The 26,751-nt window shown below is 41.6% G+C and overlaps 1 protein-coding gene across 1 annotated transcript; it reads right to left on the minus strand.

Annotated features, from left to right (window-relative positions):
* Positions 1-620: 620 nt before the first annotated feature.
* On the minus strand, positions 621-26,416 carry ppp1r14c (protein phosphatase 1, regulatory (inhibitor) subunit 14C). Its single transcript, XM_037751341.1, has 4 exons — positions 26,038-26,416; positions 5,660-5,743; positions 5,097-5,129; positions 621-3,115 (listed from the first exon to the last, which is right to left on the minus strand). Exons 1-4 carry the CDS (start codon positions 26,269-26,271, stop codon positions 3,041-3,043), a joined length of 426 nt encoding a protein of 141 aa, XP_037607269.1. The 5' UTR covers positions 26,272-26,416; the 3' UTR covers positions 621-3,040.
* Between the last annotated feature and the right edge of the window lie 335 nt (positions 26,417-26,751).

Consider the following 26,751-nt stretch of genomic DNA (forward strand, 5'->3'; position numbering starts at 1 on the left):
GGATTTGGCGGCATCTAGTGGCGTGGTTGCAGATTGCAACCCCTCCGCATACTCCTCCCTTTCCTAGACTGCGGTAACGTGAGCCGCAGCCACATAATAACACTACTTTAGGAGCAACGGAAGTCAGGCGGCGGCTGGCGGTACCACGGTTTTGCACTCTGCGGCTCACCTTACCGCAGTTTCAGCGTGTCGGAGAACTACGGTGGCCTTCAGGTAATGTAAAAACGCTAAAGGCTCTCTCTAGAGCCAGTGTTTGGTTTGTTTGTTCTGGGCTAGAAACATGGCGGAGCAACATGGCGGACTCTGTAAAGAGGACCCGCTCACTGTGTAGATATGAAGGGCTCATTCTAAGCTAACGAAAACACAACGATTCTTCATTTAAGGTGATTATATTGAAAAAATATGTATTTATTGTATTCCATTTCTGCTAATTGATCCCCCAAAATGTTACACACTGTTCCTTTAATTAGAGTTGCTAGTACGTAGATTGTGTTACCTTTGGACAGAGCCAGGCTGTCTGTTTCCGACTGTTTGTCAGTCGTGAGCACAGATGGGTTAAATAAAGCACGAAGACACTCATGTTTTACTCATAACAAAATGAAAATCACACAGGGAAGGCATCTGTTTAAACAGTACAGAGTCCTTCTGCATTTTTATTATCAGCAAAAACAAACCACACACCACATTACATTTTAAAAACAAGAACGCTTATTGTGGATGTACAGAAGAACAAAACTGCAGCTGAAAAACTGAATATTTTAGTCTTAATAATAATAATAATAATAATAATAATAAAGGTATAAAAAGGAAAGTGTTTTATTTTTGTGAAATAAAAACCTTTGGGCCAACAAAATGTTCCCCCTCGACATGCGATTTTAAAAAGACATGCAAACGTAAAGCTTTCTAGTATGGACACTTTCAAAATACTCTCCACATGAAATCCCATAAATTATAAAATATCAGCCTATTGCCCCTGAACTGTTTCTCGACAGAAAAATCCTATATGGAGTACCTCGACATGAGTCCTGGATGCATCCCAGTTGCCTATATAATGGCTTCTTCTTCAACTTATACTTCAAATTCACTGATCCAGAAAATCTTTTTTTCAAACATATCAACTATTGCTAGCTGAATGTGGTGACACCCATCCAGATTGAGGAAAGGAAATGCAAAGAGGACGCCACTTTAGACTGTATGCACCTCATCAATAAAGACAGACACATTTCTTCCAGACACATTTCTCTGGCATCAATCGACACTGAAAATGTGTTTTTATACAACCAAAACCTGGGAAGAACATCAAAAACAGCACCATTTTTAAAATCTTTCCTGGATTCTCTCCAACGTGACCGTCACGTTGTTTTCAACACAAAAAGTTCTACAAAGTCAGACATGGTAGCTAAGTCAAAAAAGTATTTTTTGCTTGATTATAAGTTCATAATATCTATATTCTTTTATCAGTGTTTTTTTCTCTGTTGTTATAGCATGCAAGACGGGTGCTTTGCAAGTGTTATGTTAAAATGAAACATTGCCCTGCTTTTGTCTTTGGCAACTGAACGGTATTATATCATATGGCAGATTTAGGTCTGCTCCATTCCGGTCGGTACACAATTTGACTGCTCGGAAGTGAAACCGGGCCCAACCCCATAACAGAGTCATGATTGTACCAGAGCTTACAGGTGTTTGAGTGTGTTGGTGCACAACTATAAATAACTAAATCCACCTCCTAAACCTGGGATTACAGCACACCTGGAAACATCTAAAAAATTCTGCGCCCACTCGACGATGTTTCACAAACTTAAACTGTGGAAATGCCGTGCCACACCAATACCGCCGTGACGCATGACATTTAAGATGTAATACTCCCAGTTTTGGCACACCTTCCCTTACAGGACCTGACAGGTTTCAGTGTCAAAGTTTCAAGTTGTCCTCAGGTTCTGACTCAACCATATTTGCCTTTTAAGGTTGTCAGTAGTTAAGGTTCAGTGCTGAGAAAAAAGAACTGATCCTGAATGTCCTTTAAAGGCAACAACAACCACTATTAGAGAGGCAAGTTAGCAGAGTTAAGTGAACCAGAGTGTGAGAAACGATGTATGGGCTTTTGTGCTTGAACCTAAACGACCAACTGATATGTATTCTAATGAGGGACAACACAGCGTGACGTTATATAAGTGAAAGGCCGCCAATCATACAGGTTTTGCAGTCTCGCACAGAGAACTGCAACACCCATCATGCCTTGCTGTGGTGAAAAGTACACTAGAACAGTGGGTAAAAAGCACACACACTATTTTAGCCTTGCTCGCTAAAACGTTCCCCACTCTTTCCAGAGTTTTACACATCACAAAAGGACAGAATTGATGCATTAACGCCTTGTGCTTAAAATAAAACTACTCCCTTACGTTTGCAAGCACTGACGGAGTAAGGGGGGGTGACTTTAAAGTAGGACAAAAACTGTTGAAGACCACATTTCAATCACATGAACAATAAATGGCAACGTACAGTACATTTTGTAAAAGAAGTAACAGCAAAACACCTCAGTAAAAAAAGGACAAAATCATGAAGCACTGTGTTTACATAGTGCTACAGCTAATTTCACACCTACTGCAGTACAAACTTTTTTTTTTTCCCTTTTTGTTGGTGTTTTAGTCTGTATGGCTGTTTTTTTATTACAGCGTCCGCTTGTAACATGGCTCTGAAATGTGGAATTGGGTGGTATTCATGTTGCAGTTCTGGCATGTTCCAGGGCTTGACATTTTTATTGTGGTTGTATGCTATTTTAACCATGTTGGCTCTGTTTTGCTTACGTACCTTTCAACAGTCAAATATAATAATACACCTTGTAATTCTACATGATTGTGAAATGAATGACTAGTGCTATATGTGGCATGGAGTTTATGTGCCTGTTTGTAAAGTCGCAGAACAGTTACTGTTATGTTTAGATAAGTTATTCCGTGTGATGACAGTCCATGTTGAGTGGGTTATAGTAGGTGGAGCTGAGATGACGTAGTTTATGGTTGATTGATGGTTGACATCACAGCCATTATAGGCCCTTCTTAGTTGGCGCACTGAGTTTTCGCATTCCCCTTATCCTGCCCAGCAACTCACGGACAAAGATCTGCAAGGGAAGAGAGAAAAAAAGAGTTAAGAAGACATTTTCACACACACATAAGCAAACATACAGTTAAGAATATTACTTTCTTTAATGGTAAAAGATGGAACAAAGTTAAAAATCAGATTATTAAATTGATAATTTTAATCTTTAGATGTGTTTGTGAAAGTATTCATGACAAAAACGACAAAAAAATATACTGAAGTGCGAATTAATCGCTTGAAAACAAAACGCTGCCGGTGTGTAACGGCCTTAAAGCAGAGAAAAATGTCCTGCTTTTATTTGTGTGTTGACTTGATTGGGATGTGATCGACAGAAGACAGGTCCTAAATAACTGTTGAGAACTTAAGTAATTGGCAAAAGGTTAATTTATAAAGGAATATTTAGACATTTTCAGAAATACACTTCTTAGCTTTCTTGTCGAGAGTTAGACAAGAAGATCGACACCACTCTCGTGTCTCTACGCTAAATATGAAGCTACAACTAGCAGCCAGTTAGCTTAGCTTAGCATAAAGACCAGAAACAGCTAGCACCTTTAAAGCTCACTAATTGACACATTATATGAAATAGTAAAAAAAACATAGCCCTGGTAACCACAGGTTTTTGTACAGATTAAAGAAACCAGATAAAAAGTGTTTTTTAGTGAGCTTTATGCTATGCTAAGCCAACCCGACTGCTGGTTTTGGCTTTAAAATTTAGCTTATACAGACATGATAGTGATACAAATCTCTCGGGAAGAAATACAATAAGTGTATTTCCCAAAATTCCAACCTATTGCTATGAGAGAAAGTTAAAAAAATGAAAAAGCCAGTTTGTTTTATAGTCTAATATTGGCATCGACCAGTCAGAAGTGATAGGAAAGGGACACTTATGGTGGTATTGCCCTTTAAAATGACTGGATTATGAAGAGTCAGTATAAGGAAGGAGGACAAATAGAAGCCACATCTTGGGTTTAAAGGAAGAGGTTGTATAGAGGTCCACGACGGTGTGACTGCGGTGGAGAATATGTTGGAAAAATAATCCCCCTCATTATATCAGGGGTGACTCTGCTCCTGACCCAATTACTAATGCCTCCCCCTCCTCTCTCTCTCTCCCTCTGTACCTCTCCTCCTCCTCCTCCTCTCTCCCCTACACTGTCTTTCTGCCTCTGGCTGTCTTTTCATATATCCCTCTGCATCCCTCTCTTCCCATCTCTTTGTAATAGCGTCTATCCCTCACTCTCCTCCCTTCAGCTCCTGTTATTTTCCCAGTGTGCCTTTTTCTAACAGCGCTCTCATTCCTTCTCTCTGTCATCCTCCCCTATACCTTTGTCACATTTCTCTCCATTTCTTCTGTCTTTCACCGTTTATCCCCAGCTGATGCCTTCTCTTGAGGGATTGCGTTTCAAAATGGCATCTGTGTTACTCTTTTCTCAAGAGATTACAAAGCATTTATGTGTGTGTGTGAGTGTGTGTGTGTATGTCAACCTGGTTGGACACTTCTTTGGATACCGGTGACCTTGTAGTGGTTGTCATAGTCTGACCTAATGCCACACACACACGCACACTCGCAGATGACAGATGGGGGAATCCAGGCTGGACGAGATCGCCGTATGTAGAGGTAATGTGATTGGTCTGTGCTACCTGTAATCACCAAAATAGCTTAACCCCACCTCACCCCAACCCACTTAACACCTCTACACACACACACGGTAAACATAACCAAATCCCTTAACTAACAAACAACAACAGTGTGTGGCTTTTTGTCCTTGGTCGTATTTAGGTCAGAATGACGGATGATGGAAAGAGATGACCGTGTGTGAGTGTCACAAGACATTAATTGACCACACACATACACATGTGGGACACGGCGCTTCAACATAAAGTGCTCTATTACTGCAAAAATCGAACGGTGCATGTGAGCATCAATAATGTCTGTCTACGCACACGAGCTGCTGGGTCGTTGCTATTGAGCGTTTTATTGTATGACAGACATGAAACATACTCACCTCTGTTGGTTTGTAGCAGTCTATTAATGATTCCTGTGTAAAAAAAAGCAAAAAAAAGGGAAAACACAGTGAGTTGTTGAGGGATGAGATGTTTTCGGACATCGTCTTGACAGCTCTGGTGCTTTTAATTGTTTTTATTTATGAAGATAACATGTAAAATTAATGTACAATTCAATATTTTCTGTCTGTGGTTGGTGAGCATGGTGTCAGACTTTGGTATCAGTCTTTGAATGCACCGGCATTAACAATCACACAGGGAGAAATCCAACATACAGTTGAAAAGGCTGCAATGCAGTTAAGGCTATATAGGCAACGACCTTGAATAGTTAAGTTGTTGCCAGATTTCGCAATTTGCGGGTTACCTTCTAGACACGGCCATTTATCTCATCTAGAAATCATGCTGCCTAGCTCTTAAGGTGTGTTCACACAGAACAATGTTGCACTGACTCAAGTATTATACTGAGTGAAAGAGGTTATACATTGATTCAAGCACAGTATATTACAATGGAGGTTTGCTAAAAATAGATGTAGGTACAAAGACACACACAGTCTCAGGTGTATACCTGTAGTTTGCTGGCTCTCTCGTCGTCACTGTTAACCTCCAACAAGTCATCTATGTCTATCTCTACCTCTGGCATCTCTTCCTCCTGAAACACAACAACACTCTTGGTTAGTGAGCTTCCTGAAACAGATTTATATCAAGAAGACAAGGATGTGAAAACCAACGAGAGGAGATTGGGCAAACAGGAAATTATGTTGGAATGATGTTCACAAAACACTGATGCACTGCCTTGTCACGTTTTTACACCCTTTTTCTTTTTTTAGACCCAAACCTCTCAACAAAACCAACCCCAATTACACACTTTCTCTCACTTTTCTCTTCACATTTCACCTCTGTATTCAAAACACTGTTTCCACGTCTCTCTCTGCACTCCGTGCTCCAAGCAGCCTGAACGTATATTTGCCTATTAGGAGCAGACATCATATGGAAATGTCATTGTGCTGTGCCGCGCTGCACAGGGCTGGGTCGTTTAGTGGCTCGGTGGTTAGAGGCTGTATTCTGCTCAACACCACTTCAAAGGTCCTGTGTTCCTCTGGTTCAATTTATTTCACCACAAGGCTTGTGCAAAAGAGGCACGCAGGGAGGATCAACCCTTTCCTCCCAGCTACCACATGATGTATCTTCCAAACGCTCCCTTTTGGGAATTAGAGAGCAAAGAAACTGGGTGCAAGTGCAGCTTCTTCATCCAAGTGGTGGCCTGAACTGCTCAGTAACAACATACTACACGATTGCAGCAAAATGGACACTGCCATCCCACCCCAGTATTGCCAGGAAATATGTCCATATTGGATGATTCCGCTCCTCACGATTTACATTCATCGCCAACATTCATTGTCAGTGAAGGAAGGTGGAAAGGGAGGGTGAATGGGCGTGTGGCTAATGGGACTTTGATGTCCGTTGCCCGCCGTTTGCGTCATGTTACAGACCTGCAATTATGTTTATGTGTCATTTTATTGCCCATAACCACGATCTTTACCTAACCTTAACCAAGTGTTTTAGTTGCCTAACATTAACCGTACCTAAATCATTTGATAAATAGCCTTATGTGTTTCAACCCACTGTCGGAGAGAAGAGAGAGCAGAAAGTGCAGCTGGTACCTGTGTATTGATACTATGGAAAATGAGTATTTAAACCGTTTAAAATATTCAGTATTTATGTATCGATACTTTGATATTTTTGACAACACTAAAATCAACGCAGTCAGGTTCCAATAAAGAGCCATGTCCAAGCTCCATTTGGTATCATTTTTGTAGTTTTGCTAATCCCACTGAGAATCAACACCGAACTCTTCAGCTATTTGTGGCATTCGTCGCCTTCAGCTAATTGATTTGGTCATTTGGTTGAATCATAATGGCTCTCACCAATCCTTGACCCCATATAAAACCCACGATCAGCTGTTTCCTGCAAATAAATTCACACCGGCTGCCTGACCAAAGAGCCAAAGTAAATAACTGGCTGATGATAAGCCAATCATAAAGGTTTTGTTGCTGTGGGTGTTTGAACGTTTCTCACGACCTTGATGATCAAAAATTGGTTCACTTCTCTAAAACGGTTGGCCATAACCTACACCAAAATAAAGATTTTAGGTTGAACACCCTTGTTGGACAGCGACCAAGACTTTAAATACCTCTTTTGATGCATGCTGGATGATCCCTGGTTCCCTTTGCCCAGGATGCTACTGCTTCCAGTTTTAAATCATGCCATGCATATATATGTGTGTGTGTGTGTGTTTATGTGCTCTCAGAGGACTCCTTTATGCTTTCGCCTGGAGCGTGCACTGGTATTTAGACACAGGAACACGGAGGATGGAAGGACGATTTGATTTAGCTCTCAGCATTTAAAGCTCAGTCACTGTGATTCCACTCTTTGGCGTGGGTGGGTTGATGTGCACAGAATGGAATTAGCTCACAATTATACCTTTTGAAATTACAATACCAAATGCAAGACAAGTGGCAAATGTGGTACATTATGTGCCCTATATGTTCGACAGCACGACGACAGATATATGACCTATTGCAACTGGAGTTTTTCATATAAATCGTTAAAACAACCGGAATGCATACGCTTCAGATAAGCAATAAACACTGACACCTGACCTCAAAAATTCCACTTAACATAAGTGACACTCGCGTCTTGTTTGCACATATCTCATTTGCATTTGTTCACACACACACACACACACACACACACTTGACACTCATACACACACTTGCACACAAGGCCACCCCGCCTTCATTCTCATTCCTGAGCTGTTAAGAGGCATTTACACAACCTGCATTTTAAGCATCTTCTCAGCCTCTCTACAGACGAGCGTCCCCTTCGACCTCCTCCTCTGAAATCTCCCTCCGCGTCTTAGCGAGAGGGTCTCGCTCTGAAATCCCCCTCTCATTACGGAAACAGAAAGGACGGGCGGAGAAACGAGGGAATGTGGCAGAACATATCAAAGACCGTCATCTATTAGTATAGAAGTGTGTGTGTGTGTGTGTGCGCTGTGGAACCAGAGGACTGAGGTCATATGCAAATGTGTGAACATCAGAGGAGTTATTTCAAACTGAGGAGAGACAAATGGATGGATGCTGTCGTCATTTAAAATTCTCGCTTTATTAGTTTTTGTGTTCCTCTATAGAATACTGTCCTACAAAGCCAAAGTGCAATAGTTGAAAATAGTCAACACCATATAGAATTATTATGCCATAGAAATATACAACAAAACGGAGGTAAAAACCAAGCTGTAGGGACTGCACTTTGCTCGTAATACAACCTGTTTTCTCTATTTGAAGAATTAATTTTGATGTTACAACATATTAGTGTTTGAGTCTGTTATACCACATACTGTAAATAAAAATGTAGCTAAATCTAATTATTATGGAGGAAAAAATGTAACATCAGATAATCTCGTCCTGCTAAAAGGGAGCTTAGCAGAGTAGCAGTAAGTACCGCCTCTGCAGAACTTGACATGATTTGATGTGGTCAAGCTAACGGTACCTTTTAAATCACATATTAAGTATATTAAAAGGTGCTATTGATAACATTGAGCCACTAGATGTTTCATTCTCCCTCCCCCGTTCCATTGCATTCACTTCACAACATGTCGTTGCCAGGCACTTAACGTCAAACTCAGCCAGTTTTTGCTAGAAGTGGGAACCGAACGTCAGATTTCTCCACAGAGATAAACAAAACATTCATTTAGGGCCCGCCAAAAAAATTAAAATGATTAATTCACAATCATAATATATACTGTATATTTTTAGGAAAAGCCTTACTTTTATTTGGCACCTTTCTGTGGATGTAAAATGTTATCAATAACGCCTTTAAAGATGAATTTATTACGCAAGCTCATTGGCTCAAATGGACAAGAAAGCTTAAGAAACAAAACCACATTTTGTTGCACGCTTTAAATCTTACAATGTGCAGTATCTGCATTGTTTTTATGTTATGTATGTATATCAGAGTCTTCAAACTCTTTTCCCCCCAATGTCACTGTTTCTGTAGTTACTGCTCTCTTATGAAGCAGTATGGGTCGAGAAAATCCCTCACCAATTAGGTGGCTTATTAGAAAAACTGAAAATGGCCAAGCAACAATATTCTCATTTTAGACCCCAAAAATATCGACAGACGAGGCGGACCATGTTTCATGCCCTTAGGACAGATGAAAGCCATTAGAGATCCAAACTAGAATTTCAAGAACGAATCATCACAGACGGCTGCTCTTTCTTCAAAGGTCAGCTTGTTTACACCTCACAGCAGCTACCTGCCAGTTCTGAAATGTGAGCAGGGCATAAAGATCAAGGCCTCGGTCATGAATGCCAAAAACGAGATAGGAGACGTATTAAAAAACCAACAGTGAGTGGTGTCCTGCTTGCATACTGTGGTCTGCTAGTTTCTAAGAGCTACAGAGAGAAGCTTTAACCTAATAATAGAGATGAATAAGTGAATCTATCTATCTATAGTAAGGCGGTTATCACTCAGTCTGACTGCTGTGTGCGTATGTGTGTGTATGTGTCTGACTATTCCACATGTCAGCAGGCAGTCCGTCACCCTCTGTCACTGTGATTGGTGATGACTAGGGCAAGCATGGCCTGTGTGTGTGTGAAGCATGACTGCAGGCAATCGCAAGCGACGTGCAAATCTTCACACACACACACAAGTTTTTGCAAACCATCAATCAGAGAAATGCTCACCACAGGGCTTTGTCTCTCTGTGGAGCTTGCGAGAAAGTACCTAAGTGTGTTAAATACACTGCGTGCTATGACAAGAATGGAAACACTCGGACACACTCACACACTTAAAGTGCAGATAAACACTGAACTTGTCGCCGTCCTGCTGGTGATTGAGAGTCTGAAATAGTCGAGGTCACACCCACTGCCCCCGGGGGAAATAATTTTCCATCTTGCCAGCAGTGGAATGGTGACAAAATGACAGCGCACGATGCCAGGAGACATAAAGGGACAGGCAAGAGACACAGGAATTAATTCGAAAGAGTGCCGAAACAAGATGTAATTTGGGATTTTGTAAGACTGTAGAGAGACACGTTGAAAAAGCAAACACAAATAATATAAACTACAGAGAAATAAAGAATAATTTGCAATCAGCATACAAATTCTTCCTGAGCATGTTGGACATTCACACGACAAACACAAAAGATAAAATATTATTAAAAAATTAAATAATATTGAAATAATTTCTGTAAAAAAATATATTATTTTGTTAATTTTGTTATTATTATTTTTTATTATTAAATTGAAAAAATACTTTGTTTTTGAGTGTATTGTTGAGGGACACTATTCAATTTTTGGAAATGAGGATATTCACAGTTTGAAAAAAGTGAAATATTGTGGAGAATCACAAAAAAGATTTAAACAAATGCATGAAAAATCATTTTTGCTTGATGTTAGTGAAGTTACATTAAACATTGTTACCTCTTTGTGCGTATAATTTGCATTATCTTAGTAAAAAAGTGTGATCTCAAAATAGGGCACTGAACATTAGTGTAATAGTTTACTATGTGATAGTATGAAATTGGGCAGAAATAAGAATTTGTGTGTGCGCACTACAGAAGCAGCATTTGTTACAGATGATTTCATATGCAGAAGAAAGTCACAGTGATGAAAACAGGAAAGGAGTCAGTGTGTATCCTGATGTGTAGACGACAGCGTGTTGCAAAAGAGATAACAAGGACCAAAGTGTTTGTTGTAACGAAGGCAACTTCTGAGTCGACTTTGTGTGAGAGCCAGCAAGCAAAAGAGAGCGAGACAGGCCAGCCAGTGTGTTTGTTTCTGTGTTTTTGTGTGCAGAGAAAGTGTGTGTGCACTTGTTTTCACCGACAGCTAAGCAGCCAGCAGCGTTTCTCAGTCTGGTTCGTCTGCGGTGAGGTGAGTCAAAGCTAATGCGAGCGGCCCGACCCCGTGACTCACCGCAAAACTCTATTCAGACTCTATTCAAACACTCTCCACGAACAAAGAGTCAAGCTCCTTGTGACAGGGAATCACTTCACTCGGCCAAATGATTCATGATTATTGCTATTTATAGCCTTCTTATATGAACTAGAACTACCAGTTGAAGTGATTAATTGCTGAGGCAATTTGGCAATATGGAAAGATAATTATGTTAGGTGGGTTCAATATTCTTTTCAAAGTGGTATTTCATGCCATGCACAGAAGTCAATCTACAGTTAATGATTAGATAATATCTGGGTAGCTATAGCTGCTAACTTGTGATTGAAATCCTACAGTAGAACTTTGTTTCACCTCTGAAATAAAGTCTGTTTGTTAGCCTTGCTATAGCCTGTCTAGTTATACTGCAAGAAGTGCATTAAAGAATAAGGCACACAACACAACTGTCCCTGAAAAATGAGTAGCCTACAGCTCTATAGCAAAGTAAAAAACTAGGAAATGTTAACTAACCTGCCACGTTTCTTTATTTTTTCACCTTATTTTTTACAGAGATGTGATTTGAATATAATCAATGCAAAAATGATTATGAGAAAGCTAACCTCCCTCAAGAATACAGTGTATATACCCTTCAACTCTGGCTATACATGCCTACTTTGACTTTTTGACATTATTATGCCATAAAAATTTGCAATTTTGGAAGAAAAAGAAACGTAAAGTTAGCAAGAACAACAAAACAGAGGTTAAAAAAAAACAGAATTGCAGTAACATAGCAATTTCTAATTAAATACTGTATATTGTAACATAAAAACACTATAAGATAACCTTGTAATAGTGCTATGTCGGCTGCCCCATGGATGGATAAATAGAACTAGATAGAGCATCGGAGGCGGGCTCCCGTCCATTCTTATGCATGATAATCAGTGGCGCATGAAGCAAAAAAAATTTGACTTCCAAGTAAAAAATTACCTGGATCTTCTAGCGATCTTCCCTATCCATTGGGCCCATAAAGCCGGCACACTGGCGTTTACTTTAACCCCGCCTCCCAGCCATCGCTCAAGGTGGATTTGGCTATAAGATTTAAAAAAGGGGCTATTCAGGTGTTACTGGGAAGTTGATTTACCTCAAAAAAATGTTCCCATTGATTCACAGATGTCTCTTTCCCAATTTAAGTCTATGGAAAAAGTCTTTTTAGGCCCAATAGCATCACATGACGGACGCGGAAGTTGTAATTCCACCATTTGGCCACTATGTAAAATGTGCTTCAAAGCCCGGCGCTCTTCCTGGGCAGCTTTGGCTCCCCCCCTTCGGTTACATGAAATTTCTCCTTGCAGAAATGAAATTTTTTGCTCTTTATGGCTATTTGTAGGTCTGAAGTGTGAGGTTTGAAGACTGTATTATGAATAGAGAGATTATCCCATTGAGTATTTTAGCACTATGGCACCACTGCGGTCCATGGCGGTTGCAGAGCGGCGTGCTACTGTGGCTAAAAGACTTTGTCAAGACAATCATGGCAGCTGTCAGGTACATATGGAAGCTTAGCAGTCGACACCGCTGTCTTTCAGTTGTCATTTTCTCTCCGGGCATTTTTTAGTGTGTGTGAGAGAGAGAGAGAGAGTGTGTGTGAGAGACAGCGACAGTGTGGTTATGTTCCAGAGGTGCAAAGAGCACAGGAACGCTCACTCTCTGCCTGTAGGTTTATTGAAACTGAGTGTCGGTAATACGCACAGAATGTGGCCGACTTTGACAGATCCCCCACATAAGTTAGATAATATTGAGATCACACACACACATACACGCATACACACACACACAGTCTGAAAAGGTTTCAAAGAGAAGTTATCCGGTGAATAAATTAATAATACCGCACCTTCTTTAATCACAGCTCTGTATGCAAGTGATAAAGATTATAGAGAACCACGGCGGTACAGGAAGAAAGTAAGGTGAATTTTAATAGTAAGGAGATGCTAAAATATTCAGATCATATTGTAAACAAGGAAAAGTCATTAAAAAAATATAGCCGGCACAAAAGAAAAGAAAGCAAAGGAAGGAAAGATTTTCACGATATCAAGGGATGTTTGTTAAATCAGGGCCCATGCAGAGATGAGAGTAACGGAGAGGTAAACAAGACCGCAAAAAAGGGAAGTGAAAAGAAATGTACGAGAGCGAGTAATTAGAATGCATAAGAGGAGAAAATAAGATGCAGGGAGAGATGGGGAGCGCACAGATAAGTGGGTCACCGTGATGATGAGGCAGAGGAGGATTGTGCAACACAGTAAAAACCTCACAGCTCAGCTTTCTTCCTCTCTCTACACCGCCGTGCTGTGTCACATCAAAAGGATGAATTCGTCTTAAGAGACTGTGTGAGCTGAGGGAGAAACTACTGCACGCCAGAGGACGGAGGGTGAGGATGGGACAAGTAAAAAAAAAAAGCCTGAGATGCCTGGAGGATCAAGGTAAACAAGAGGACAAAGGTTTCCGTGTCTCAAAAATATACCTGGAACAGTAAGGACAGAAGGTGCAACGGTAGATAGAAGTGTTTCTACAGCTACTTCCTGCCTCCTCCCCCTCCAGCGATGCAATTTGCTGAAACCATACAGCACGGATGATGTGACTTCACTGGATAAAGTTAGCTGCTGCAGCAAAAAAGCTCTTTCCCACGCTGATTCAGCGGTACTCTAGAGGACATTGTATATCAGAGAGGGGAGCTGCTAGGAAAAAGAGGGTTGGGAGGGCGGAAATAATCCTCAAAGGAGATTCCCAGTCAAAAATAACAATGATTCTGCATGCTGGAAGCTAATTAGGATGTAAATGTCTTAATCATTCATTCACTGCTCATGATGGGGGTTGCTTCTCTACAATAGGGTTGTAGTAGCAATGTCCTAGTCTTGTACCCCCAATAATTGTCCGCGTAGAAACTCGCAAACTCAGATGTAAGTCTGTAAGTGGCCGTCCCACCAGAGATACCTATGGTAAAGTTTTTGATTTACAGTTACAGTAAGTGTCAGATTTCATGTATTATACGTGATCAGACGGTATCGTGCTTTATTTATATTCCCCACAGTAACTATGTTTACATTCTTTTTACTTGGTGATCATGCAGAGAGAGGGTGAGCTACGCACTTCCTCAGAAGGGCTTGTCCGGCCCGGTCGCACGAAAAGTCACATGTGAATGGCACGATAACGCGCAAGGCAAAAGCGTGTAAAAATAACATTGTTCTTGCTTTAGGCGTGTCATTTTCACGCCATGTAGTCTGTACTGACTGCAATGCAAATGCATCGGTGTGAATATGCTACAATTAGAGCTAGCGACGTAGAATAAAAATAAAGAAAGACACGTTTATGGCGGACGGGAGGGGAGGTGGATGGGTCCAACAAACACACAGCTTTCACCAGGAGACCGGTGTTTTTTTTTTGTAAGTTAGTGATGTTTGTGAAGTGTTTTCCACACTGATGTTACGTTGTTTTTGTACATATTTTACTTAGTTTACGTACTTATTTTAAGGCCAACCATGACGTTTTTCCTAAACTTAACTAACACTAACTAACTTAACTAACATTTACGTCTCGGTGAGGCAAAACGTGACACTGACACGCTACCCTCTTGTGGACATGCGGGTCTATCGCACGCTGCGGGGTGATATCGGGTTGGCTTGTCGGATGGTCGAATAGCTTCGGAAATCTCCACCCCTTTCCGACATCCACACCCACTTCGCGTCGTGATAGGCCAGCTGTGCAGATGTGAGAAAGGAGCCAGGTTTTGAACTTCTCTCTCTCTTCTCTTTCTATATCTGTCACTTTTAACACTATGAATGCCTTCCAAGAGAAACTGTCTGAAAATGGGCAACGTTATAGTATATTTAAAAAATATCAAACAGTGAATATCATGTACTTTATCAATAAAAAGACAACATCATCTGCAAACTGCAGAGATGCCACGATACCGTCACTAAACTGAGGACTCTCCCAGACCTCTGAAGCAGCAGTCATACAGTAGATTTGACTGCTTGTAGATTTGGCATCTCACATCCACCTTGCACAATTCTTTGTGTAACAGCTGCTGACGTATACACATGCCGTGTTACGCTACTGCCGTACAAGGTCAGAATCCCTTAAATCATCTCATCCTCCTTTGGACAAAATCCTGATTTAAAGCCCAGACAGAGGATTGTTGTGGATTCAACCATGAAACTGTCAGCATCTGTCTTGCGACTCTATTTCACAGCTTTGTGATTTTGGGGAGGCACATGATTCATTTTACTGTGTTTACCAGGCACACAGTTCTTCCCTGAGGCTAATGCTCTGACAGCTGGGGCCCGTTTGGACCTTTGCTCTCGGTGCAAAGCCGAAAGCTTCCAGCCAAACTGGACTTAAAAAACGTCAATAGCACCAAGGTCACACTGCCGGCCAGTCAAATGAATGGATTTATTCAAATTCGGAAGCAATTAGAAAAAGCCTTTGTTGTGGGGACATGGAGTGGAAGCGGGGACATAGAAGCGATAAACTTACCAAGAATAACTTACTTTGAAAACATTTAATAGTGCTTCCTTACTGACTGCTGCCAAATGTGCGCAGTCATTGCAGCACATGCAAAGGTGGACATACAAGTCAACTATACGCACCCACATGAACACACCCCGCTGACTTTGAAAGTCAAAACAATAATCCTCCTTCTCTCCGTCTTCCCCTCAGTCTCCCTCTCGCAGACACGCGTGAACGACGACAGTGTTTTTCCCCAGTGCCACCCATAGAGAGTGACTCAGTGTTTGTACACAGCAGCCAGTTTATAAAAATGTGTCGGCCCGCCGACAATGAAACCAGTGATTAACTGGATCATCTCGGGATGGGAGGGGGATGTCATAGGAAGACAGGAAAGTCAGTGTGCGAGTGTGAAAATTCAACACATCTCTTACCTTATCACGGTTTCGGCAGCTTTCTATTTTTGCAACTCTAGTTTGCACAATTTGCATCTGGCATGTCACACGACTATGATTGCCAATTGCACTTGCCATTTTAAGATCTTTTTTTTCCGTACCACATTTTGTTATTTCCAGATCATATTTCACCCTATCCATCTTTATTTTCTCTTCTATGCAGCAGGCGGATTGACATGCCTCCCTGGGGGTTTGTAGAAATATCAAAAACCACCATGACAGCATTGTAATATCACAGCTAAGGCCCATAAACACAGCATACAGGGTTAATAGAGTGGGAAACCATGAAGGACGGGGAGGAAAGGGAACAAGGAAGACATAAGCTGACAGCAAGAACAAAAAATAAGACGACTACTTCCTCTTTTCAACATTTTATCATCATTTTATCACATTTTGGGGTAATAATTTTCAGCATTGTAGGTTTATTCTGCGGAGGCATCATTCTTGTTGAAGTTATCACACTATCAAACAATTAACCCATTTGTGCCCAAAGGCTATATTTAGTATGATAAGGAAAAATGCCACAACATTTGTTTTGATTGGACAAAAGTCTTGACATTTGGTACAGACATACTTTGGGCAAGTATCTAACAGTACAACTATGAACTTTTTAGATCGCATGAAAAATCACACTTTTATCAATAGACAAAGTCAGGATTATTAGAAATAAAAATAGGAAAATTAAATTAAATTCAATTCAATATTTTTTACACTGCATATGTCTACATATCTTTGATATTCAACTTGTTATGAGTTCATAGATACCAAATACTTGTAGTTTCTGAGATACAGCAATTTTCTTACCATACTATATCTAGTATTTGGGCACAGACTACTGTTTTTTCCTAAAATATAATGGAGTCTATTGCGAAAAACAGTAGTCCCATATGCCCAAAGATTAGATATAGGATGCTAATGGAAACTCACTTTTCAGCCAAACGGTTTGACCGATTTTGGAAAATTTCTTCAGATTTGTTCTTCGGCAAACCCAGAGAAAATTTCAGTTGCAGGCACAAATGGCTTTTCGTACACTTGAATGGGAATATGTGATTAACAGTGTCAACTACAGGACATAAAATGTCTAATCTACATGTATGTGAAAGCCACAGGGATGACAGCAGAACAAAAGGGAGAATCACAGAGAAGAGGAGGAGGAGGAGGATTAAAAAAACAGGTGGGTGGGTGTCCCGATGGGTCGGATGTTGAGACGAGAGAGACGAGGTAAAGTGTAGAGAATGACAGCATGTATGGAGAAAAAAGGTGGAACAAACACATTGTAACCTTTATAACTGATATTTAACACCTTTCTGCTGTTAAGAACAGCTGGTGGCGATCTGCTCGCTAAAAGGCCCTTCTTGTCAACACCTCTGATTTGTTTAGCAGCAGATGCATGCGTCTGCAGGTGTTACGTGAAATGTGTCAACGCGCGCTCGGTACACAGAAGTGCTAAGCGAGCGGCTATTTTTGTCCGTGCAATTTTAAATGACGGGGAGATAAATGTCTGCCCTTCCCAAAACACAGATAACAAACACGACAATGACCTTCCAGACCAGATCCATAAACGCACCAGGGTTACCCATCAAAACAAACATCCCATTGACTAAATCTCCCAATCTGTCAGCCCGTCTGTAATTTAATTAATGGTGGCCATTCTGGATCCGTGTTTATAACGAGTATGTGGCTTCCTTTTTTCTCTGTTTAATTTCCACACTGCTTTTTCCACGCGCTTCCTTCTCTTTTTGACCTTAAGCTGATTATAAGCCGCAGCGGGGAGCCACCGTTCTCAAAAAATAATGAGGTAATCAAGCGTATCCCACTTCCTGTCATCAGTCAGAATGAGATGTATTCAATTGATCACTGAGTTGAATCACATCCATCAACTGTCAGAGGTGATGGATGCACATTTTAATGGGCTAATAACGGATGGAATAATGAAGACACCCCATATATACCTGCAGCATAACAGCAGCCTATAGATCATACATTATTATCTGCTTACCACCTATATAGTATATCCAGTATAACCTTAATGGTAACACAATGCCTTTTGTGTGTCAATATGCGTGTGTTTATCCCCGTGTGCGTGCTATTCCTAAACCTATTGAACGTCGCTAATGACTTGGCTTGAATTGCACTGTTTACTCCTCAGCCTCCCAATGAGGTTCACATGATACGCGGCTGTCCTCCTTCCCAGCAAGAAAAACATGAAAGGAGAGCAGAGGGGACTGTTATTGACAAGGTCACAGGGAAAGCAAGGGGGGAGGAGAGGAGATCATGATACCAGGGTTTGTTCCGATACCAATACCAGTATTGGAAATGCGCCCGATACTGCTCAAAATTCAGGATTGGGTATCGGCGAGTACGCCAGTCTATGCACCGTTCCGATACCATGATTTATTAAAAAAAATCAACTTGTTTAACCAGAAATCAATTGTTCCTCGCAGCTCGAAAACAGAAGCCTTCACTGTGCTGTCGCCCTGGATGTATCATGGCTGCCACTGGCAACTAGAGCAGCGAAGAAGAACTGATTGCAGGTAGTTTGTCACATGACGATAGCAAACAACAACATTGTGGTGCCAGTAGAGAGTCTAACGGTAGTCAGAGCGTGGAAAATGGCAGTCACTTGGCAGTACTTCACAGTGGAAAATCAAAAAATCCAAGTAAAACACTGATATGTACAGTATGTAAGGCTGTCGTTTCGAGGGGTGGCACTAGTGTTGCCAATTTCAACAGCAGCAATCTTATAAAACATGTGAAGATGCATCACGCGAAAGAGCACGACGACTTCACCAAGGCAAAGGAGAAAAAAAGGGCGAACCGCAGCAGCAAACGTTGGAAACCACATTCAAACGACGAGATAAATTCCACAAAGATAGCCCAAAAGTGACGAAGATATTATATTTATCACGCTGGTATCTGATCGGTATATCGGCCGATACCGCAAGATCGGGTATCGAATCGGTATTGGGAAGGAAAAAATGGTATCGGAACATCTCTACATGATACAGACAGAAAGGGGTGAAGATTTTCTTTTTCTACCTAGAAGTCAGCCTTGATATCATCAACAAAACCCCCATTCCTTTGTCCACAACATACACAGACACCGCCTTGAGACAGCCCTACACACAACAGTGTGTATTAACCAACCCCCCATATTGTGGTGATGATCCAGAGAGAAAGAGAGCAGCAGGCATAAGAGTTAGTATTATCCACGAGAAGATGCTCAATCTCTTAGTTCCTCTTGCTCCATTTGGTCCAAATATGCACACTGACCTATGTGTGTGTTACAATTGAGGACAAGAGCTCATGCTCAGTCATTCATGAAAAAGTACCCGTGACCGCTCGCCACCCCATATCTGCCAAAGAGCAGTGGAAAATCATCAACCCAAAAAAAAAGCATGTAGGGGCCTTTATTACACACATCAATACAAACACAACGACACAAACACACACACGAGGCCCGAGGGGCAGAGCGCTGGATGTCGGCAGCTCGTACACATGAATGAGCATCATTGAGTGGGGTTCTATTGACGCAGAGCCATGAAAAAGTAGGGCATTACAGAGTCCCTCTCCACTCATTCTGCAGCATGCACCCCAACAACACACACATGAAACTGCAGAGTCAGATTTACCGCTCTATCAGTCTTTGCTGCTCTGTTTCACACACCCACACACCAAGTCAAGTCTGTTTCTCAACAACCTCCATTGATTGTCCATTGATAAGTGCTCTCAGACGGACATCGCTGTGCTGCCTTTTAATCACCCAGACTTGAGCTCAGCGTTAATCTGCACTCCAATACAGTCTGGTCCATTCTCACAGTGGGCTACTGAATGAGTGAGTGGGCTAGTGTTTTTTTTTTTATTATATCTCCGCAGCGGCGACAGCCGTGGCCGGAGGCATTATGTTTTTGGGTTGTCCGCCCTTCCGTCCGGTCCATTCTTGTAAACGCAATATCACAGGAACGCCTGGAGAGAATTTCTTCAAATTTGGCACAAACGTTCACCCTTGACTCAAGGATGAACTGATTCGAATTTGGTGGTCAAAGGTCAAGGTCACTGTGACCTCACAAAACACGTTTTGGACCTAACTCAAGAATTCATATGCTAATTTTATGACTATTTCAAAAGGATAAAATTATGAAATGATGACATTTTGGACAGACATGGATGTAAACTGTAACTTCAGCAACTCGGTTGGCAGAGGCATACAAACGCGAGGCGGTAATTCTAGTTCAAATTCTAAACGTCGTGAAGACGGTGCGCAAAGGATGGAGAAATGTGTAGAGTATAACTCATGGAAATACAAAGACAAAAAAAAATATGCTTTTTGTCAACACATCCTTCAAAGGATGAGAGGCATGACTGATTTTTCTTTTCTTTTTTTTATATATTTCGACTTGTTTAAAATGAATTATAAATTTAAACAAAAATGCCAAACATTCTTTGGTTCCAGCTTCTCAAATATGAGGATTGGCTACTTTTCATTGTCTTGTGTGATAATAAACCAAATATCTTTTGGACTTCTGGACTGTTGTTTGGGCAATATGAGCAATTAGATGACATTAGAGCTGCAACGATTAGTCGATCAACTATTAAAAGAAAACTGTTTTGATAATTGATTAATCAGTTTGAATAATTTTCTAAAGGAAAAAAAGTCTAAACTGTCTGATTCCAGTTTCTTTAATGTGAATATTTTCTGGTTTCTTTACTCCTCTATGACAGTAAACTGAATATCTTTGAGTTGTGGACAAAACAAGACATTTGAGGACGTCATCTTGGGCTTTGGGAAACACTGATCGATATTTTTCACCATTTTCTGACATTTTATAGACCAAACAACTAATCGATTACTCGATAAGATAATCAACAGATTAATCGACAATTAAAATAATCATCAGTTGCAGCCCTATGTAAATGACATCCCCTTAGGCTTTGGGAGATTTATATAGGTACGTTGCACTTTTGTCTTACATTTATTATACCAAACTTAATGAATGCATGATTAATGAGTACTGAAAATAACCTGCCCTAATCAAGATAGAGTTTGATTCACTGCTGATGGAATGATGGATAGATTGCAAAACTGCTATTTATTTATGCAAAAGTGTTGCTGATTATCACTCTAAATTATAATTGCAGAACTAAAACAAAAGTAGTGAGGAGAAGTACTGAGTGTAAAGGAGTTGGAGGGAGAAAACACTGCAGCACCTTATTTACAGTATAATGCAATTGTGAGCAATGGCATTGTCAGACAACAACAGAGCAGAAAATTAATAAGCTGCCGTAGTCCAGGACTCCACTGTATTAAGAGCTGTACTGGGAGCGCCGGGTCCTTGGCTTCTCCCTCTCCTTCTCTCTTTCTCTCTAAGTCACCCCTCCTTTCTGTTCTCTCTCCTCTTTCTCCTCTCTCCTCACCGTCCTTTGAACGGCAAAATGAACAGAGGCAAACACATCCCAGGAGAGCAGAGGGGATCCATCTCTGACAAAACTCACCTTCTGTTATCCCTATCGCCCAGAGAAAGAGAGAGGAGGAGAGAGACGGAGGCTCGAGGCAAATTAAAAACCACAGTTAATGAAAGATATAGAAAGCGGAAAAAATACCGGTGTGATAAAAAATTGGTGATTCGTTAAGTCTTGTTTGTTTCAAGGTTAAATAAATAGTTTGACATTTTGGGAAATTAGATTTCTTGCAGAGATTTTGATGAGAAAATGGATAAAACTCATGTCTGTCATATGGAGTTACATCTAGGAGAGGCTTAGCTTAGCTTAGAGGCTGTGGCTGAGCTGTAGAGCAGCTCGTTCATCAATCGGAAGGTCCAAAATGTTCGGAAGTGTCCTTGAGCAAGACACTGAACCCCAAATTGCTCCCGAAGGCTGAGCAATCGGTGTGTGAATGAGTAGTTAGATTAGATCCTGATGGTCAGGTTGGCACCTTGTATGGCAGCCTCTGCCACCAGAGTATGAATGAGTATGTGAATGGATGAATGTTGACGTGTAGGCTAGACCGAGGGCTGGGAGGCGGAGTTAAAGAAAACTAGCTTGTGCGCTTCATGGATGTATAAAGAGAACTGGATACAGCGTTGGAGGCGGGGCCCCGTTCATTCCTATGAAAGTTGCTCAGTGGCGCATGAAGCCTCAATGGCTCCACTTCTGTCTGGAACAGTAACCGGATCTTGGACACGTGCAACAGCGCAGTATAGCGTCCGCTCGGTCACATGACTCGGTCACGGGGTCCTAACGTCACGCTGTCGTCATGGCTTACGCTCCAACCTCAGTCTGGGTCTCAGTCACATGAACGGAGGAAGGGAAGTAACTCTGGATTCAGCTATTAGTTCATTTTACAACTTTAAAAACGTAATTTTTTACCTAAAAAAAATGATCCACTGAGTTACAAACGTCTCTTTTCCAATGTAAGTCTATGGGAAAAAGTATTTTTGGGCCCAATGCATCACGTGACGGACACGGAAGTTACAGTACCGCCGTATGACCACTACGAAAGTCGAGATCTACGGCCGACGCTCTTCCTGGGGGCTTGCTGCGCTTGCTGTACGGGCCCAATGGATGCAGAAGATCGCCCGAAGAGCCAGATACTTTATCACTCGGCAGTCGGGCCATTTTGGCTTCATGCGCCACTGATAAGACTCATAGGAATGAACGGGAGCCCGCCTCTAATGTATCCAGTTCTTTTTATACATCCATTTATGAAGATCACAGACACGATAATGGTATCAATCTTCTCATATAACTCTCAGCAAGAAATAAGCATATTTCTAAAAATGTCAAACTATTCCCTTTTAACATCATTTCTGTTTAGCGAATAAGATTTGTAGTTACTTGTTAGTCTATGTCAATGCCTTAAATCAGCCGGCTTTTTCCTTGACTTGCAGATATTGTGTGAGAATACTTTAGGTCTCCACTTGTTCTGGGTTTTTCCAACCTAAGACCTGAGACATATTTTGGACAGGACAAATTGGTAACAGATATTCTCACCTACCTGTTATTGAAAACCAAAATCCAATTTCATCCGAGTTAACCCTCTCTGCACTCCATTATCTTCAGCATCAGCACAGCCACCACCCCCACACAAACACACCGTGATGCTCTGTAGTATCAGGTTTTCTTATGAAACTGATACAGAGGCTGACCTTTAAGCCAGATCAGCATCGCCAAATCAGCAGTCTCTCCCTCTCTCTATCACACACACACATATAGTCAACACAAAAAAAATACACACCTGTGTCTATCTTAGGTCTGAACATGGAGGTGTTAACAGGCGTGAAGGGAGTGTGACTTCCTGTTTACAGTCATGTGACCAAACATCATGAGTAAAAGCAGTAAAGTCCACCTGCTCAAACATTGCATCAGTATCTATTCATGGACGAACAGATGAAAGTGAGCCTTAACAATGCACCGCGGTGACAAGGTGTCAAAATAATGATGTACTGGCTTCATTACTACCTTCTGTCCTCTGAAATGCTGCCAGTCTGTCCATGTCTTTCTACCGCCAGTCAACGCCGCGCTTATTGCAGCAGCCAGCATGATATCAGACCGGCAACGACGCACCAGAGAGCCTGGGGATTATCATTTGATATTATCCCATTTGCTGTGTGAACGACATAATATGAGGAGGTGTCATGCTGCTGGGAATATCTATGCTGAAATCTGGATTGAAGTCAGGGGGGGAAAAGGGACGTGTGCAGACAAGAGAGTCTTTTTCGACAGTAATGCTACAACATAGTGAAATAAAAGATTGATTTCCATCCAGAAATCACAGTAGACTGGCTGCAAACGAAAAACACTGATTTGCTGTAGTGACCATTGAGCTATATGTGCTTTTGCATTAAACAAATCACAGGTCCACTGGAAGAGAAAAAGGCAAATGTTGCTCGCTGAGCCGGTGCACTCCAGCCCTCATCGAAAACATCAAATAGACCAGTCGATCCATTGCTGGGGAAGCATCATACGACTTGTAGATCAAGCGCACCTGCTGACGGCGGACTGACACGCAGCCAAGAGCTCATCCGGCTTTGAAATGTAAACCAGTCCACGCTCAGACGGTGCTATGCAGCTCTTTTCAACTTAAGTGAGAACCCACAGCAGGACTATAAAATAGAGGAGGAAGCTTGCAAACAAGATGACAGTCGTTAAATAAAAAAAAAAAAACAGCAGCTTAGGGTGTTATAGATGGCTCCGGATAAGATTTTGGTGATGTTGAAGTAGATGGAAGCAGTTTGGAGCTGCGGGAAATCGTAATGGTTTTGCACACATGCAGACAATCTCATTTGCCTTCAGTATAAGGAAGAAATATTTGCATTGCAACCGAGACAGACAATAACGCTTTGAGGTTGACATCCAGGTGTTTCCCTTCTTGCACATGTGCACACACGCTGGGATCAATCTTAGGAATAGTCTGAGATGCAGCAGTAAAGGATTAACCACATGCACACTTAAATGATAGTCTGACAGGTTCATGTGTGCAGGCACGTGTGGTTGCACATGAACCGACTGCCCTGTCGATTTCCTTTCTGATTGGCTGAGTCTGAGGGTGACAGACTAAAAAACTGTATGCCTGCGGCGTGCGTGCGTGCATATGTGTGCGCTTGTGCAAGACCCTCTGTTGCGAGGAAGGGGGTTAGAGCCAGAGGAGGTGATTGGCTGGTGAGGAGAGTCACAGCATCAGCACATCCTTAACCCACTGCCCTTCTTTCCTCTCCTCCAGTCTATCCCCCCATCCCCCAAAGACACACACACATGCACTTACACATCACCTATAGAATCTCTCTCTTTCTGCACCCCCATCTCTACCTCTCTATCTCTCTCTCTCTCTCTTTCTCTCCACACACACTCAGACATCCCCCCTCCTTAAATGTCAAAGAATGCGACTTGTGAACGTGTGAGAGCTGCAGAGCTGTCAATACCGTCTGGCGACAGATCATCCCTGGAAAGGTGAAAAAGGGGTTGAAAAAGGTCAGAAATTGGAATCAGAAAACGACTGAGGAATTAATTCCAACACATACTGTGAGCCCCGCTTCAGGGAAACTGAAATCATGGCTTCTTAACATGCCTTTTGCTCTCGAGGACTATACCCGATTTAGAAATGAACACCAGCCACAGGGAAAAAACATGATTGCAGAATGCCGTTTCTCAATCTACAATTAGAATATGATGGGAAAAAATGGACACAATCCCAAACCGCGACCGGTGCGTAAAAGGCGCAGCCGTGCGGTTTCTCTCTCACTCTCCCTTCTCATTCTCGCTTTATTTAAACCAGCCATCACTCTCTCTCTCTTTCCCTCAACGACAGACCGAGCGGATAAGAGAGGAGACAATATATTGTGGTCAAAGTCAGAGTGGAAAGAGCCAACATTATTAAACCAGACAGCCTTTGTGTCTCTTATAGACGCCCCCTGCCATTCTCGCCTCAGCCATATACCAGCAGGTATCATCAGTGTAGCAGAGGACAAAGAGACACCAATAAACCCAAAGACATAGAGTGTTTAATGGAGGATGTTAGGGGTTCGCTGTAAATATGGGATAGCATTTTTTTTTTCTGACAAAGGATCGGAGGTGATCCAGATAATGCAAATCAAGGCATTCAGCAAGCTAAATAATAATTAATGTGCTGCAAAAGAAGACATGTAAATCCAGAGGACAGATGGTAATTTTTGTAATGGGTTGTGTATGAATAATTGTGATGTGTTTTGTTTTTTTTTGGTAACAGTATGTCTGTTGTATGTGTACTTTTTCTCAAACTGAGCTGCCTATGGATGCAAAATGAATTTCAGTGCAAACCGACAATAAAGTTGTATCGTATCGTATCTATTGTATAGTATCGTATCGTAAACTCGGTCCAAAAAGAGCAGCTATTAACACATTAATTAGATTAAGTGAGTCTAAATTTTGGTATAAGGTTGGGTTTAAAACCATAAACCCATCACATTGATAAAGTAGGTATTCAGGACCATCTGAATGTGCCATTCTGTCCACCTGTCTCCCTATAAATGTCCATATGGTTTTTGAAGGTGCACTAACGTGATTTATGCTCCATCACTCACCTCACAGTCATACAACTCGCTGAGCTGCTCGATGATCCACTCCTCCAGGACGAGTCTTTTCCGCAGCTCTTTCCTGTCGTACTTGACCGTCACTTTGCCCTGTTTCTTCTGCACCGGGTCGTCGCTGGTGATGGGTCCGGAGCCAACGCAGCCAACTCCGGGCGCGCCTTGGAAGAAGACGCGGCTGGCGGCGCTGGGCAGCGGGGCGCTAGTCTCGGTGCTGGCGGCCGACATTAGGCGGATGTTTTGTGGGGGTTGTTGTTAATTGAAGAAAATGTGTGAGTGAGTAGAGGTTGAACTGCTGTGCTGAAGGAGAGACTGCGAGCTGCACAGCAGACAGGAGAATGGAGAGGAGCTTTTAAACAGCTGCTATTTAAAGCGCAGCGCCGGAGACAGCCGAGGAGGCGGAGCGTCCACTGCAAGAAATGAGCATCTGAGGCGATTTGTGTACACTGTAAAAAAAAAAAAAAAAGCTTTTTTTTTTTTTTACAGTTTTTTCATGAAATTTTACATTTTTTGTCTGCACTGTTAAGAATTTCCCAGTAAAATAACAGTAAAAGAACAGTAAACAAATATACAATATATATACATAAATGTGTAATGTACACATGCATCCAGAAACAGATGTATACATATATATATTTATACCCTTCTACTTATAGGAATGCTATCCTAAAAAAAATGTATTTTCAAAGGTTTTTTAAAAGTGGATAC

The sequence above is a fragment of the Sebastes umbrosus genome, chromosome 18 (assembly GCF_015220745.1).
Source record: "Sebastes umbrosus isolate fSebUmb1 chromosome 18, fSebUmb1.pri, whole genome shotgun sequence".
NCBI classification, from domain to species: domain Eukaryota; kingdom Metazoa; phylum Chordata; class Actinopteri; order Perciformes; family Sebastidae; genus Sebastes; species Sebastes umbrosus.

Coding starts and splice junctions, on each gene's coding strand:
- ppp1r14c (XM_037751341.1), bottom strand. CDS start 26,271: ATGTCGGCCGCCAGCACCGAGACTAGCGCCCCGCTGCCCAGCGCCGCC. Junction 5,744..26,037: donor GCGAGTTGTATGACTGTGAG/GTGAGTGATGGA, acceptor GTTGTGTTTCAG/GAGGAAGAGATGCCAGAGGT. Junction 5,130..5,659: donor AGAGAGCCAGCAAACTACAG/GTATACACCTGA, acceptor TTTTTTACACAG/GAATCATTAATAGACTGCTA.